This window comes from Pararge aegeria, chromosome 8 (assembly GCF_905163445.1).
Source record: "Pararge aegeria chromosome 8, ilParAegt1.1, whole genome shotgun sequence".
In the NCBI taxonomy this organism is placed as follows: domain Eukaryota; kingdom Metazoa; phylum Arthropoda; class Insecta; order Lepidoptera; family Nymphalidae; genus Pararge; species Pararge aegeria.
The window spans coordinates 1,214,485-1,227,923 of NC_053187.1; the positions used below are offsets into that span (position 1 = coordinate 1,214,485).

Sequence of the window (13,439 nt, forward strand, 5' to 3'; positions counted from 1 at the left end):
AATCGTCAGCATTTAAACTCTTAAGACTTTCTAAGAGTTTAAATGCTGTCTATCCAAGAGGTTTTGTGTGACACTCGAAAGAAAAAACTAATTGAAAGGTAAATAAATAATAATAGTCAGAAGTTGATTAATAATCAATCTACCACAAATTCAGATTACACTTCCTAATATTTAAAAAAAAAAACCTGATTATTTTGACTTGCAAGACTGGTGGGTCACTTTGAACAAATAGTTAATACTTGTCAATCTTAACATTCTTATTGGATCAAATATTGAACCAACTTTGGTGAGCGTTCGTTTTAATCTTGCTGTTTTTTTTTTGGAATATCAGCTGTCAGACGAAAAATTTGATCCAATGTTGGTTGGGGATACACCAATTCCATTTAAGTGGGGAGCGCATCTCTATTCTGTTTCTCCCATAGCCTATAATACAGTGAGGATTTATTGCCAATAAGGGAATTGTGGTCCCCCCTTTCGGAAATGCCGCCATTTTCCAGAACTAGTATTTCGTCCGCGTCCGCCACTGTGGACAATCGGTGCGCGATGCATATGGATGTCCTGCCGACGGTAGCAGCTTTTAGTGCTTGGAGTATGGCCTGGAACAAACATTGGCACCAACATTCAAATATTTGAATGCAACTTGACGCAGCTAACTGTGAACTTTGAAATGCGTCCACAATGGCTACGTTAAAAAAAAATTATGACAAAAATAAACGACTTTGTTACACAATTACAAAGAAAGAAATAAATATTTCCTACAACATTTTCAAGTCAGTGCCAAGTAAAATGTAGAAAGTTACTATGTATTAATCATATACTTCGTAATCCTTTTTATATAGTAGTTACGTAAGAAACAATTTCTCCAGGGTCCCTTCAACCGATCTTGACCTGATGAAAATGGGACCACATGGGATGTATACCATATCAAAAAAAAAAAGTAAGTATATAAATGCGAGAGTTCTGAGCTAACAAACATTACCAAAAAAAATACAACCGATTCGAGAGCCTCCTCCATTTTGGAAAGTCTGTTATAAACATATTAGTTACAAATGTTAGAACTGCAAATTGAGTTGGTTTGTTTGTCCTTACTTTCCACCCTAACTACGAAATTTTGCTCTGTTTATAGGCGATGGTTTTCTACTTACCATCAGCCGGGAAAACTGTACAGTCCGACAATTAGTACTTAAAAAAAATATTTGCTAACACAAGCGTCCTTGAAAACTGTACTTATCCCACCTAGCAATGTTTTCCGAATAACCACGCGTGCGAAGCCGCGATGAGAAGGCTAGTTCCACACAAACTTTGCCGATCACTGATACTTACATGTTCAGTAAGAGAATCCAGACTAGACGTTGCCTCATCGAATATAATAATAGGCGAGTCTTTTAGGATGGCGCGCGCGATCGCGACCCTCTGTTTCTCACCGCCCGAGAGTTTGAGACCACGCTCGCCTACTTGCGTTTCGTAGCCCTGAAATAAAAAAGGTTTTTATTACCTACAAAGAAAACACAAGCGGTTATTGTCCAGTGGGTAGGAGCTCGACTTCACTTTCGGGGGGCCGAGTTCGAATCCCAGGACGCACCTCTAACTTTTCTAAGTTATATGCGTTTCAAGTAATTAAAATATCACTTCTTTCGACGGTGTCGGATAACATCGTTAAACCTGCATGCCTGAGACTTACCGACAATGATCTCAAAGGTGAGTGGAGTCCACCAATCCGCACTGGGTCAGCGTGGTGGACTGCGGCCTTAACCCCTTCTCATTGTGGGAGGAGAACCGTAATGGGTTGATATAATGATGACATTGATTGCTGGACTCCACACACTTTTGTGAACATTATGTAGAACTCTCTGGCACGCCGGTTTCCTAACGATATTTTTTTCTTCACCATTGAAGCAAGTGATGTTTTAATAACTTAAAACGCACATAACTTAGAAAAGTAAGAGGTGCGTGCTGGGATTCGAACTCGGCTTCAATTTCAATTCTTTAATCTATATATATAAAAGAGAAAGTGTGTGGGTATGTTCCGTATAGACTCCGAAACGGCTCAGCCGATTTCAATGAAACTTTCAGGGAATCTCCGGATTGACCTGGCGAGTAATCCTGTAAAGTTTGGTGACGATCGGAGCACTCCTATTTTTGAACTGTCAAATACAGCTTTTATTTACTATGATGATATTCTATTGTTGGGCGTACATGGGTGTAGATAATGATCTTCACCCGCTCGAGAAGAGAATGGATACGCAGAGAAATAAATGATTTAATACATTATGAGACTTAAATAAAAAATTTAATAATGTAAGTTTTTTGTTAAAATAATATAAAGCAAAATCTAGCCCAGCGAAGCGGGCTGGGTACGCTAGTATTCAATTTTTTAAAAAGCTGAAAGATTACTCCATCGCCCGTTGAGTGACTCGGAGCCTTCTTAGGAGGCTACTATAGCGTTAAACTGTTGAGTCCTTCCAAATGTTAAATACCTTAGGCCACGTGTTAACCGCTTCGTGGAGTTCCGCCATTTTGCTCGCCTGGAACACCTCCTCCTGGGACTTGCTCAGGTCTCCGTAATGCAGGTTGTGGTATATCGAGTCGTGAAACAGCACGCAGTCCTGGTAACAACAGAAAACATTCAATGAACAAATCTTTACTTAGATTTTTTTTTTTTTTTATTCCACTACAAATAAGACCATAACTGCAATCTCTTTAGAGTTGTCCATAATGTTCTCAAAGGTGTGTGGAGTCCACCAATCCGCACTGGGCCAGCGTGGTGGACTACGTCCTTAACCCCTTCTCATAGTGGGAGGAGACCCTGACAAGTTAGCCCTTGACTGCAATCTCACCTGATGGTAAGTGATGATGCCGTCTAAGATGGTAACGGGCTAACCTGTTAGGAATAATGGCAGTCATAACCCTAATCGGCTTCTACGCGACATCGCACCGGAAAACTAAATCGCTTAGCGGCACGTCTTTCTCGGTAGGGTGGTAACTAGCCACGGCCAAAGCCTCCCACCAGATCAGACCAGAGAGAATTCAGAAATTATGAATTCTCAAATTGCCCCTGCCTGCCGGGAATCAAACCCGGGACCTCCTACTCACAGCGCTCACCGTTGCGCCAGGAAGGTCGTCCGGTGTATTATGATGCAGTCTAAAATACTGAAAGAGCCCGTCCGGGGAAGTAGTACCACCATGTTTTTTTTGCGCTAAACAACAATGTTGCAATGCTGTGATGTGGTTACACCGTACACGTTTCGCTCCGAAACCGGAGCATCCTCAGGAGATGTTCGTTTTAAGGAGGATCATCTCCTGAGGATGCTCCGGTTTCGGAGCGAAACGTGCGTAGAGGGTACATTGCCGAAGATCTGTTTCGTGTGGAGTATAGGGATTGAAGAAATTATAAAAAAACACCATACAGATTCTCTCTCTCTCAGCTTTTCGCGGAGTATAGCAAATTAAAATTAATTTTCATAATATATCATGGATTTCAGCAAAGTAACGCTTGCTTCTATCCAATATAGCATCATTACGAGGTGTACATCAACAGGTGAAATTGCAGTCAAGGTCTAATTTGACATTTCGAAATATGACCTCGGAATCACTTCGTGATTTCGTATTAGGTGTAAACACCTACACGTATGAACCTTGCCACGCGCGATTTTGAACTTTACGTTGCTATTAATAAGGTTCATTGTAACAATATGATAGCGAACCGTGCCTTACCTGTGGTACGATGGCAATGGCCCTCCTCAAGCTGGCCAAGTCTAGGTCCTTGATGTTCTGTCCCGCAATCGTTATCTGTCCAGACTGTGGCTCGAAGAATCGGAATAGAAGACGCACCATTGTCGATTTACTGGAAAAACAAAATTTAATGGGTTCATATTAACACTAGCTGTTGCCCGCGACTTCTTCTGCGTTTGATTTTGTTTTTTAATGTGGCATTCAATTTAGTTGTAGTTATAAAAAAAAATTTAAGTATTGAGTATCTCTAAGACTTGAATGAGGGGTTTGCTGCTGTCATTCATGGCACGCGCATAGTACGCTACATGACGCGTACCTAAAAGAGTGACAGGAGTCACATGACTTTAATTTAGCATGTGATTTCTTTCAGTAAAAACTATGGCAGTGGTTTACTCAAAAACAATTAGGTTTTCGGTTTCACAGATGACAGTCACGGAGACAGTACATAATGTACCTATAATGTTTTCATTTACACGTTGTATATAATAAATATCTCTTAATTTTTTTTTTATTGTAGTGTATGAAATTTCAGAAATCCAGTTGTTATGAAATTTTTCAGTAACCACAAACAAGGCAATGCCTAAATAACTAACGCCTATTCTAAGGAAACTCCTAGACTATACCAGATATTTATTTATTGGGACAGCGTCGTGCGTCTATGCTTTAAAATTGTATCTCTTGTGAGAAACGAGGCCTATTCCCAGTGGGCCGTTAGTAGGCTGCGGATGATGATAAGTATTTATTTATATTATTCATAAAGACAGTCATCTTAGTAACCATAACAAAAGCTACGCTTACTTTGGGGCTAGATGGCGATGTGTATAACATGAAAAAAATATATCTTCCGCGTTATTGGAAAATCTCTTTGGAGATTGACCACCGTGGCCGAAATCGGTCGGGAAAACTGTTTGTTTGGTTGTAAATATGAATAAATTCCATCTCACCCGCTGCCCGAGCCTCCAACAATGCCGATCTTCTTCCCCGCGGGAATGCTGAAGGTCAGGTTGTTGAAGATCGGCTTCCCGTTGATGTATTTGAAGCTAACGTCCTTGAAGTCGATGGTTGCCGTTTTCGCGTCCACTATCAATCTACGTGCTTGCTCTTTTTCCTATAAGGATAAGTGTAAAAGTTAGTATAAGAATTAGTGGTCTTACGTAAATGGGAAGTCCTGGGAAAAATTCGTAAATTCATTTTCTGTATTTTCTGAACGCGACATCGTACCGGAACGCTAAATCACCTAGCGGCACGCTTTTGCCGGTACGGTGGTAACCAGTCACGGCCGAAGAGAAAATTCAGAAACTACAAGTTCCCAAATTGCCTGCTAGGAATAGAACCCAAAACCTCCAAATAAAAAGCACAGCGCTGACCACAGCAGAGGTTGTCAAATGTGCTGAATGCCTTGTATGCCTGAATACTTTGGCTCCAAGGCCCTTTAGACTGAAACACAGCATTGCAACGCGTTGCGTGTCCTAGGTACCTACTATGCGCGTGTCGGTTTTTTAGCTTCAATAGGGTTGTCAAACACATAGAATTTTTTGATTTCTTTTGTTTGGAAAAATAAATATGCTTCTTTTGATTTAATATTTATACAGGGTGATTCCTTACGAGATATACTTAGGCATCCTACAATATTATTTCGTAATTCGTTTACACGTTGCATATATTTGTTAATTTATTTTAAAATAATTAAAAGAAAAAAAAAATTTCTTTATTTTCAAAAAGATTACAAAAATCAATTGCTACCTAGTGTGGAGACCACTAGGTCTCCACACTAGGTATCCTGTATCGTGGAGACCATGAAAGATTTCTCTTTTAGATTAACATAGGACTAGGAGACTTCCTTTTATGATCTAAATATTTATATATTATAGATACCAAGATACAATTAGATATATACATTGAGGTATAATAAATAAATAAATATATATAAATATGTTTGTTCGAATAAGTAGAAAAAAATAAAAAGAAAAATAAAAATACTAGTATGTCGTAAAGGGGAAGTAAAATATTTATAACATATTTGCGGTAAGTATTTCCTCTGTGTCCTTGTAAGTTACGTGTTTTTAACCAGTTTCAACATAGGGTGTAAAACGTCTAGCAAAAGCTGTTTTCGCCACTGGAAGACTGACTTTCACTACTCTTCCCTTAAAAATCTTGTCAACATTTGGAGATTGGAGTAACTGTTTCTGCCTCAGTATAAATGCTTTCAGTATAAAGGGCTGTCGAACTGTAAGTACTCCACTTTCTTTGTAAAGTAGTGTAGTTGGATACCTGAAGGGTTATTTTAGTAGTACTTTTAGGACAGGACGTTGCGCTCTCTTTAATTCTATTAAAATATTAGATGTTTTAAATACAGGGCACTCGCCTTGACTCGTGGCTGCACAGTCATGAGTGTGAACATGGTCTGCATGTCCACGAGAGCCTGGCGCACCTCGCGGTACACGGAGCCCAGGAACCCCAGCGGTATGGACAGCTGGAACACCAACCCGTTCACCATCACCAGGTCGCCCACCGTCATATTACCTGAATCACAGAAAGCACCATTATTTTTTCTAGTTCTTTACATGCTTTATATTAGCTTCACTTGTTTGTTTGTATGTTTGTAACCGACTTCTTAGGCCGCGATGTTGACCCACTTTAAACGGCCCGATTTCAGCAACAATTCGATTAAAATATCCGATTATCCTGATTTAATTCGCCAGGAATCATAAATTCTTTCCGCATCCTTTGCCGCTATATGAGAGTAAGAGAGATGGAGCTATTTCGCGAAATGCGCATGCGTGCCAGAGACTTACTTTTTGATGGGGCACTCAGCCTAAGATTTGACTATCAATACAGCTGTATACATTAATAATTTGGAAAATCATTACAGTTACTTATGTAATCACGGAATTGATAGTAGATTAGATGAAATAATAGTTTAAAAATTTAAAAATACGCGCTTTTATAAATAAATCAATTAAAAAGGAGAAAATACATATTAGTTTAAAAAAACGCTTTTTTAGAAAACCTAATAAAAAAACTTAAAGAATAGTGTAAAAAATTCTAAGCGTACATAACGAATTCTATTTGGCTGAAATCTTGTATCACTTTTCTAGCGTCATCTAGCCAATGCTAACCCCGTTTCTAGCGACAGCTGATACAATTCACGTATCTAGCGTCATCTCTAGAAGTGATAAGGCTGCCTTTGTTACACAAATTTAAATTATCTTTGTTCTTTTTTATTTATTTCTGTATTGTTCTTGTGTGCAATGAAGTATGTTTGATTTGATTTGATTGGGGGTGCCAACCCCCGCTAAGGCGCTCACCCTGAGCAATCTCATTGGCAGCCATGATCATGATGGCGCTGAGGCCGGCGCTGAAGATGGCGTGCTGGCCGAAGTTCAGCAGCGCCAGGCTGGACGCGGTCTTCAGCGACGCGTCCTCGTACCTCTTGAGGCTGGCGTCGTACTTGCGCAGCTCGTACTCCTCGTTGCTGAAATACTGCAAGGACAAATAATTATTATATTGCAGAAAAGAGTTGTACGGTCAATATATAAACTTAAATCACGCGAATCCCTCCGTGAGAAATTTAAAGAAATAGGCCAACTTAATGTAGCTTCACAATATATATATAACAATATAGTATTTGTAAGACAACATATTAGTCTTTATAAACAAAAAGTGGACATAAACAGTCGACTTACAAGAAATGGTCATAAATTAGTGTCATCTGCATATTGTCTGCGTAAGGTACAGGGATCATTTGTGGGATTGAGTATACGCTTTTATAATATGATTCCTAAGGTGATTTTGGACCTGCCAATGCACAAGTTTAAAGAATTTGTTAAAACACATTTATTACAGTGAGGTTACTATACAATTGATGAATTTTTTAATGACAAGGTTGCTTGGAAGCATCCGACTCCGCTTGCAGCTCTCACCAGATAGAAATATGAATGTTAAAATGCAAAATGTAAATTGTTGATGTTGGAAAAGAGCAACTGCTGAGTTTCTTGCCGGCTTCTTCTCGGTAGAATCTGCCTTCCGAACCGGTGGTAGAGTCACTACAAACAGACAGACTTGACGTTTCAAAAGTGCTTATATTGGGCCTACTTGAAATAAATGAATTTTGAATTTTGATTTTTTTGAATTGGTCTCCGATATAATTAGTACTGTCATGACAAATTAATTGGTCTCCGGTCAAATTATACAGTCATTACATTTTAATTGGTCTCCAGTCACATTAATACTGTCATTACAAATAAATTGGTCTCAGGTGAAATTAATATTTTCATTACAAATTAATAGTCTCTGATCAAATGAATACTGTCATTACAAATTAATTGGTCTCCGGTCAAATTAATACTGATAAAACATATTAACTATTCTATCTACAAAGTTAAATTATTCAAAATCTTTATTTGAAAAACATATAGTCAAAGATGTTATGATTTTGTATTTTAGGTATATGTTGTCCGCAATATAATATCAGCCAAGACAAAGAAAAAACTCTCGTCTAATATTTTTATTTACCAAAATTTCGTTGAACGAATGAAGAGTTATGTTAAGGCGAATTAGCACAGTCATATAAAGCCATTAATAGGACAAGCAGCCAAATATAATGTAATTTCAACTAGTAAATAATTTCATATATTAACCTTAACAGTCTCATAGTTGATGAGCGAGTCGATGGCCTTATTACCAGCTTCGTTCTCCGCTTTGTTCATGTACACTCGGAACTTCGTTCGCCATTGCGTGACGGCCAGGGTGAAGGCCGCGTACACGCCTACGCAGCTAAACGCCACGCCTGTAAAAAAAGAAAAAAATTACATGAATTTTAGAGATGGGTCGAGTGTTGGATAGAAGTACGCGTTACTTTGCGGAAATCCATGATATCTTTATATATATATTTCTTGTGTGCGTGTGTATGCCACTGAACTCCTCCTAGACAGCTGGACCGATATGAATGAATTTTTTGGTATACGTTTGGGTGGCACCCTGGATGGTTTAGATTCACAAATCGCCATATAACACAAGCTACACTTACTTTCGGGCTAGATGGCGATGTGTGTATTGTCGAAGTATATTTATTTATTTACTTAGTCCTTTATACTACAATAGGACTTTTCTAAATAAATAAGATGTTGCAGTAAATTAAAAAGTTACCTGCAAAAGCCAGCCCCCCTTTGATACCGAGTATAGAAGACACGAGAGCTAGTTCAAATATAGTAGGCACTATATTGAAAACCATTGCCGATAGAACGAAGTTTATGGCCCGGGAGCCGCGATCTATCGTCTGCGGAAAAAAAAATAAGTTCAAAACAGACGCAATCGAGTTAACCAGTTTAATGGCGACTTTTATTTACTTTTATTATCTATATGTTCGTTATGTATGTAGTTTATTATTTAATATTTTTCTTATTTGTGCAATTTTGTTTATGTATTTGTATTTAGCTATTTGAATGCAGGTTAATAATAATTTTACACCACCTCTCGCTCATCTTGTCCTAATCCTAAGGTTGCCTGGCAGAGATCGCTACTAAGCGATAAGGCCGCCTTTTGTATTCAACTTCCGTCTTTTTATTTCTATTCTTCTTTTATTTTCTTAACTTCAAAGTGGTGTACAAATAAAGAGTTAAATAAACCCTTTCAAAATAACAGATCAGCAAAAGCATTGTCTACCCTAATTTTTTGATATAACTCGTATAGCATTAGGATTTTTCCATTCTATGCCATCTTCCTGCTTTATGCATACCGTGGCCAAATGCTATATGCACCCCACTGACCCAAAGAAGCGCTAAGCTAATTACAGCTGAATTAATAGTACCCTGACACTGTTATTCGATATGGCCTTATTAGGAAGATACCATACAAGTAGCATTATCAAAGTCAAAAAGACAAAATCGATGAGCTTATAAAAAAAACATTTTATTTCAGGTCGGGGACGTTATTTACGAAATTGAGAGATTAAAATAAAATGAATATAAAACACACTCAGATTTATAATTTATATAAATTAAAAAAAAACTATAATTAATTTAATTATTGTTTTTTATTACAATAAATTAAATAACAATTAAAACAATGATTAAATTAAATGACTTGTTACCGAATGTTGCATACATAGCTTGCATCCCAGATAATATCCAACAACCTTTATCCCGGGAAATCAGAAGGTTCCAATTTTATTACTTATAATAGATATCACAAGAGTGGTTATTTATAGATATCACAAGAGCCCTCTAGAGGTAATATTAAAATAATAGAAAAGGAGCTAGGGAAGGCCTAAATATTATACATATATATATAGCATGACATGAAGTAATATAAAAATACTTGGACAATAAAGGTAAAATATTACCTTTGATAATGCCCCAGTCTGCCTGCCGAGGTGGAAGCTCAGGTCCAAGTTGTGTATATGCATGAATACATTACAGGCTAACTTCCTGATGGAGTGTTGGGCCACTTTCGCAAACACCGCGTTCCTTAACTCGTTGAAACCAGCCGCTGTTGCTCGGGCGAGACCGTCTGAAAGGATAAGTTATACAATTGATAACAAAAACCCACGACGAGAACAAACTTTCCAGCGCCTTACGGTGGCCTTGAACATGATATTTTTCTAGTACAGATACTCACATCCTACTAACATACTGAAGGCAGTTGTTCCCAAAGCTTGAGGCACCGTCGCCATTCCTAGCAGCGCATCACCAGCCGGAGTCACTGTCATCTGATTAACTTCGTCCACCGCGTATTTGAACAGAAAGGGTACAGTCACATTCATCACTTTTGCGCCGAAAAGGAGTGAGAGAGATAGCATAACTCTGTTTCGTATCATCTGATTATCCTGTTAATTAAGATGTGATATTGTTTAGTCAATTACGAAACTGTTATTGTAACCTAATTAACAGAGGCCCATTTACATCATGTGGGCCTTATTACAAAATGAAACAGTATTTGTACAAGTAAGTGCTACAAATATTTATTTACAGAGTGAATAAGTAAATAAACTTTTATATGGATGTTAAAACCATGTCAGACACTAAGAAGAATCATTAGTTATTTTTTCTTAATTACCATAAGTGCGGCATTTAATGACTGACTGGATATTCACAAATTTTTGTATATCTATATCATATCTTTGTATATTTTTAATATTTAAAAAATAAGAAACTAGTACCTTAGGCCATACATACTCCAGCATGCCCCTCACCATATCAGTCCCCGTCACCGGTTTAGCATCTCCAAGGTTTATATCTTCTCGGGACAAAACAGATGCGCCTGGGTGAAAGCAGTCTCTCTTTTGGATCCCTAAGGACGGGACACACTATCAGGATGTATACAAAGTATACGGGTGCAAAGGATGTGGATGACAAAAAGGTTAAGGCAAGCTGGGATAAACAAAGTTGGGTATGAGTACGGGATAGAGATCTGCGTCAACCAGGCATTAAGAACACAAAATGAAATAAAAAATAATAGTTACATGAATATAGCAATGAATAAGGAATTCAATGATTTAATTAAAGAGTATGTTAAAATAACTAACTAAAAATGTTTTACTAAAGCAACAAAACTTATGCTGTCACTAAATGGAAGTTTTATTAACAAAAGAACTACTTTTTTGCTAAAAGTTAGGGGTGTTGTTAGGGGCAGGACAGTTATAGTAAAACCTATCATCTAACCGTCTAACATTTCATCAGAATGTATTCAGAGTTGACAGGTAGTGAAATAAATAAACATTGAAAAATTCATTTTTCATATTTTACCCAAACTGATTACAGTTTGTAAGAGTTCGGAACTACTAAGCCTCAAACGTCAATAAAATAAAAAAATGGTAGTAATGGCTGCCAAAATAATTTACTTAGTCCTTAAAACACAGACCCCATTGACTGATGATATTCCTGCCTAACATTTTACTATGAGGACCTATGTGAAATTTTCCCATAACTTTTAAAACTCATGACAAAATCCAACTGATCATAGCTTCCAAATGTCAGCAAGTCTGCTAACTGGATGTGAGATTTAAAAAAAATTATGCTTTGATCTTAAATGTTGATTAAAGTTCATTAATATATAAAATTAAAGATGGGCAGTTTCGATTGCTTTTATGTTGCAATTATGCTTTCAAGTATGTCATCATTATGTAATCTGGTATGCTTTTGAGAGTGAGGGTTCTTAAAAGGCGTGTTATAATGCCCTAACTAGGAGAGCCATTTTCATTAAGGATATAGGCAATTTCTTAATGTGCTTAATTTGTTTACCGTGTCTATGGGGTTTTCCCACATTATGTGCATAAGCTAGTTTATTTCAATAATCAATGTTCTCCTTAGGTGATTCTCCATGTCAGCATATGTTAATAAATAGGCTTACACCCTGATTATTTATACAACCATCCACAGCCTAATAACACCCTACTGCTAACATGCACTGCCCCCTCGCACAGGAAACAGTCTTAGAGCATAGACCCACCATGCTGATCTAATGCAGGATGGTGGGCTTTTAATACTTTTGAATATATCTAATCTCTATAACATGGTACTTAATTTGTAACTGTACTTATTAACAGCTGATTTATAATAGTACTTGCTTACAAAGCATCTTCACTTGTAACTGATAAGCCATAGTATTCACTTCAAGGTCAACCTCGAATTACGCAACTTTAATTGGCAAACAATACGTAATATTTATACCAGAACCGAATATCAGTCAATAATTGCATTCTTAGGCACTTCACAACTTACCAACAGGAATTTTTCCAGTTTTGGGCTTATTAGCCAAAACCGCCGCCAAAACATTCTTTGCCGAATCTTGTCCAGCATTGCTTGGCGTTTGTGAAGAATAAAACTAAAATGTAAACACAAGAAAATTAACTCATAGAAAGAAATTCAATGAAAAATCATCAGCTAATAATTTTTTCGTACCCTGAAGTAGGTTGCGGCAGCGCATTGCTGACAAATTATATTGAACTGTGGCTTGTTTAGAATCACTGATTTATTTGAAAACGCTTTTATATATTTAACATGATTATTTAATAATTTATCGAATCTCCTGTTTGACAAGAGCGCTGCCGCCATGGTCGTTTCGAAACTGACACTGACATCATGGATGGTAATATGAAGTTGACAGAAGTCAACCGAAGCCACAGAGTCTTAAGAACAGAGATAGGGAGAAAACAATTTAAATGCATTATTACATTCTTTTTTTTCTCACATTACAAGTATTCTTCCACTACAAGTCCTTGACGTACAATCCCACCTGATGGTAAGATTTGATGCTGTCTAAGTCATAGATGGTAGCGACTAGCAAGTAATCAGTTTTTACGTTATTTCGCACGCTGAATCGCATGTTGCGCATGTTGTTCGGTACACGCAGTGGCCCGAATAGGGGTTTTTTTTGGAACACATTTATCTATAGGGTGGTAATTAACCATCAAAGCCTGCCAATAGACTGAGAATGAATACAGGAAAAGAAGAAACATATATTATATTTTAATTTGCATTTGAGGTGTATCTCACTCGCAAATCTCTAAAATATAATAATAGGGACTGCTTTTAATGCTGATTAGTTTCGTGTAGAGCTACGAACTCCGCAAGTGTCTAGTTTTTGTTCACAGTACACAGAGTTGGCATCAGTGATAGTAACCAAAGAATAGTACCATATAAATATAACATTACCATGGCACCATATAAATTCATTGTTTTTGTACAGACCCTTAACCGTAGGTAGTT

The 13,439-nt window shown here is 37.4% G+C and overlaps 1 protein-coding gene across 3 annotated transcripts; it reads right to left on the reverse strand.

Moving 5' to 3' along the window:
• Nucleotides 1–282: 282 nt before the first annotated feature.
• LOC120625652 (ATP-binding cassette sub-family B member 7, mitochondrial) lies at nt 283–12,785 on the reverse strand. Of its 3 annotated transcripts, none has more exons than XM_039892752.1 (14): nt 12,633–12,785; nt 12,453–12,555; nt 10,892–10,968; nt 10,351–10,558; nt 10,076–10,242; nt 8,881–9,010; nt 8,373–8,521; nt 7,041–7,215; nt 6,098–6,255; nt 4,677–4,840; nt 3,715–3,844; nt 2,478–2,606; nt 1,324–1,470; nt 283–596 (listed from the first exon to the last, which is right to left on the reverse strand). In XM_039892752.1, exons 1-14 carry the CDS (start codon nt 12,783–12,785, stop codon nt 384–386), a joined length of 2,103 nt encoding a protein of 700 aa, XP_039748686.1. In that variant the 3' UTR covers nt 283–383. The 3 variants fall into 3 exon arrangements, with proteins under 3 accessions (XP_039748686.1, XP_039748685.1, XP_039748688.1); XM_039892751.1 differs by having other exon boundaries at nt 10,892–11,022; XM_039892754.1 differs by having other exon boundaries at nt 10,892–10,992; nt 12,633–12,784.
• Between the last annotated feature and the right edge of the window lie 654 nt (nt 12,786–13,439).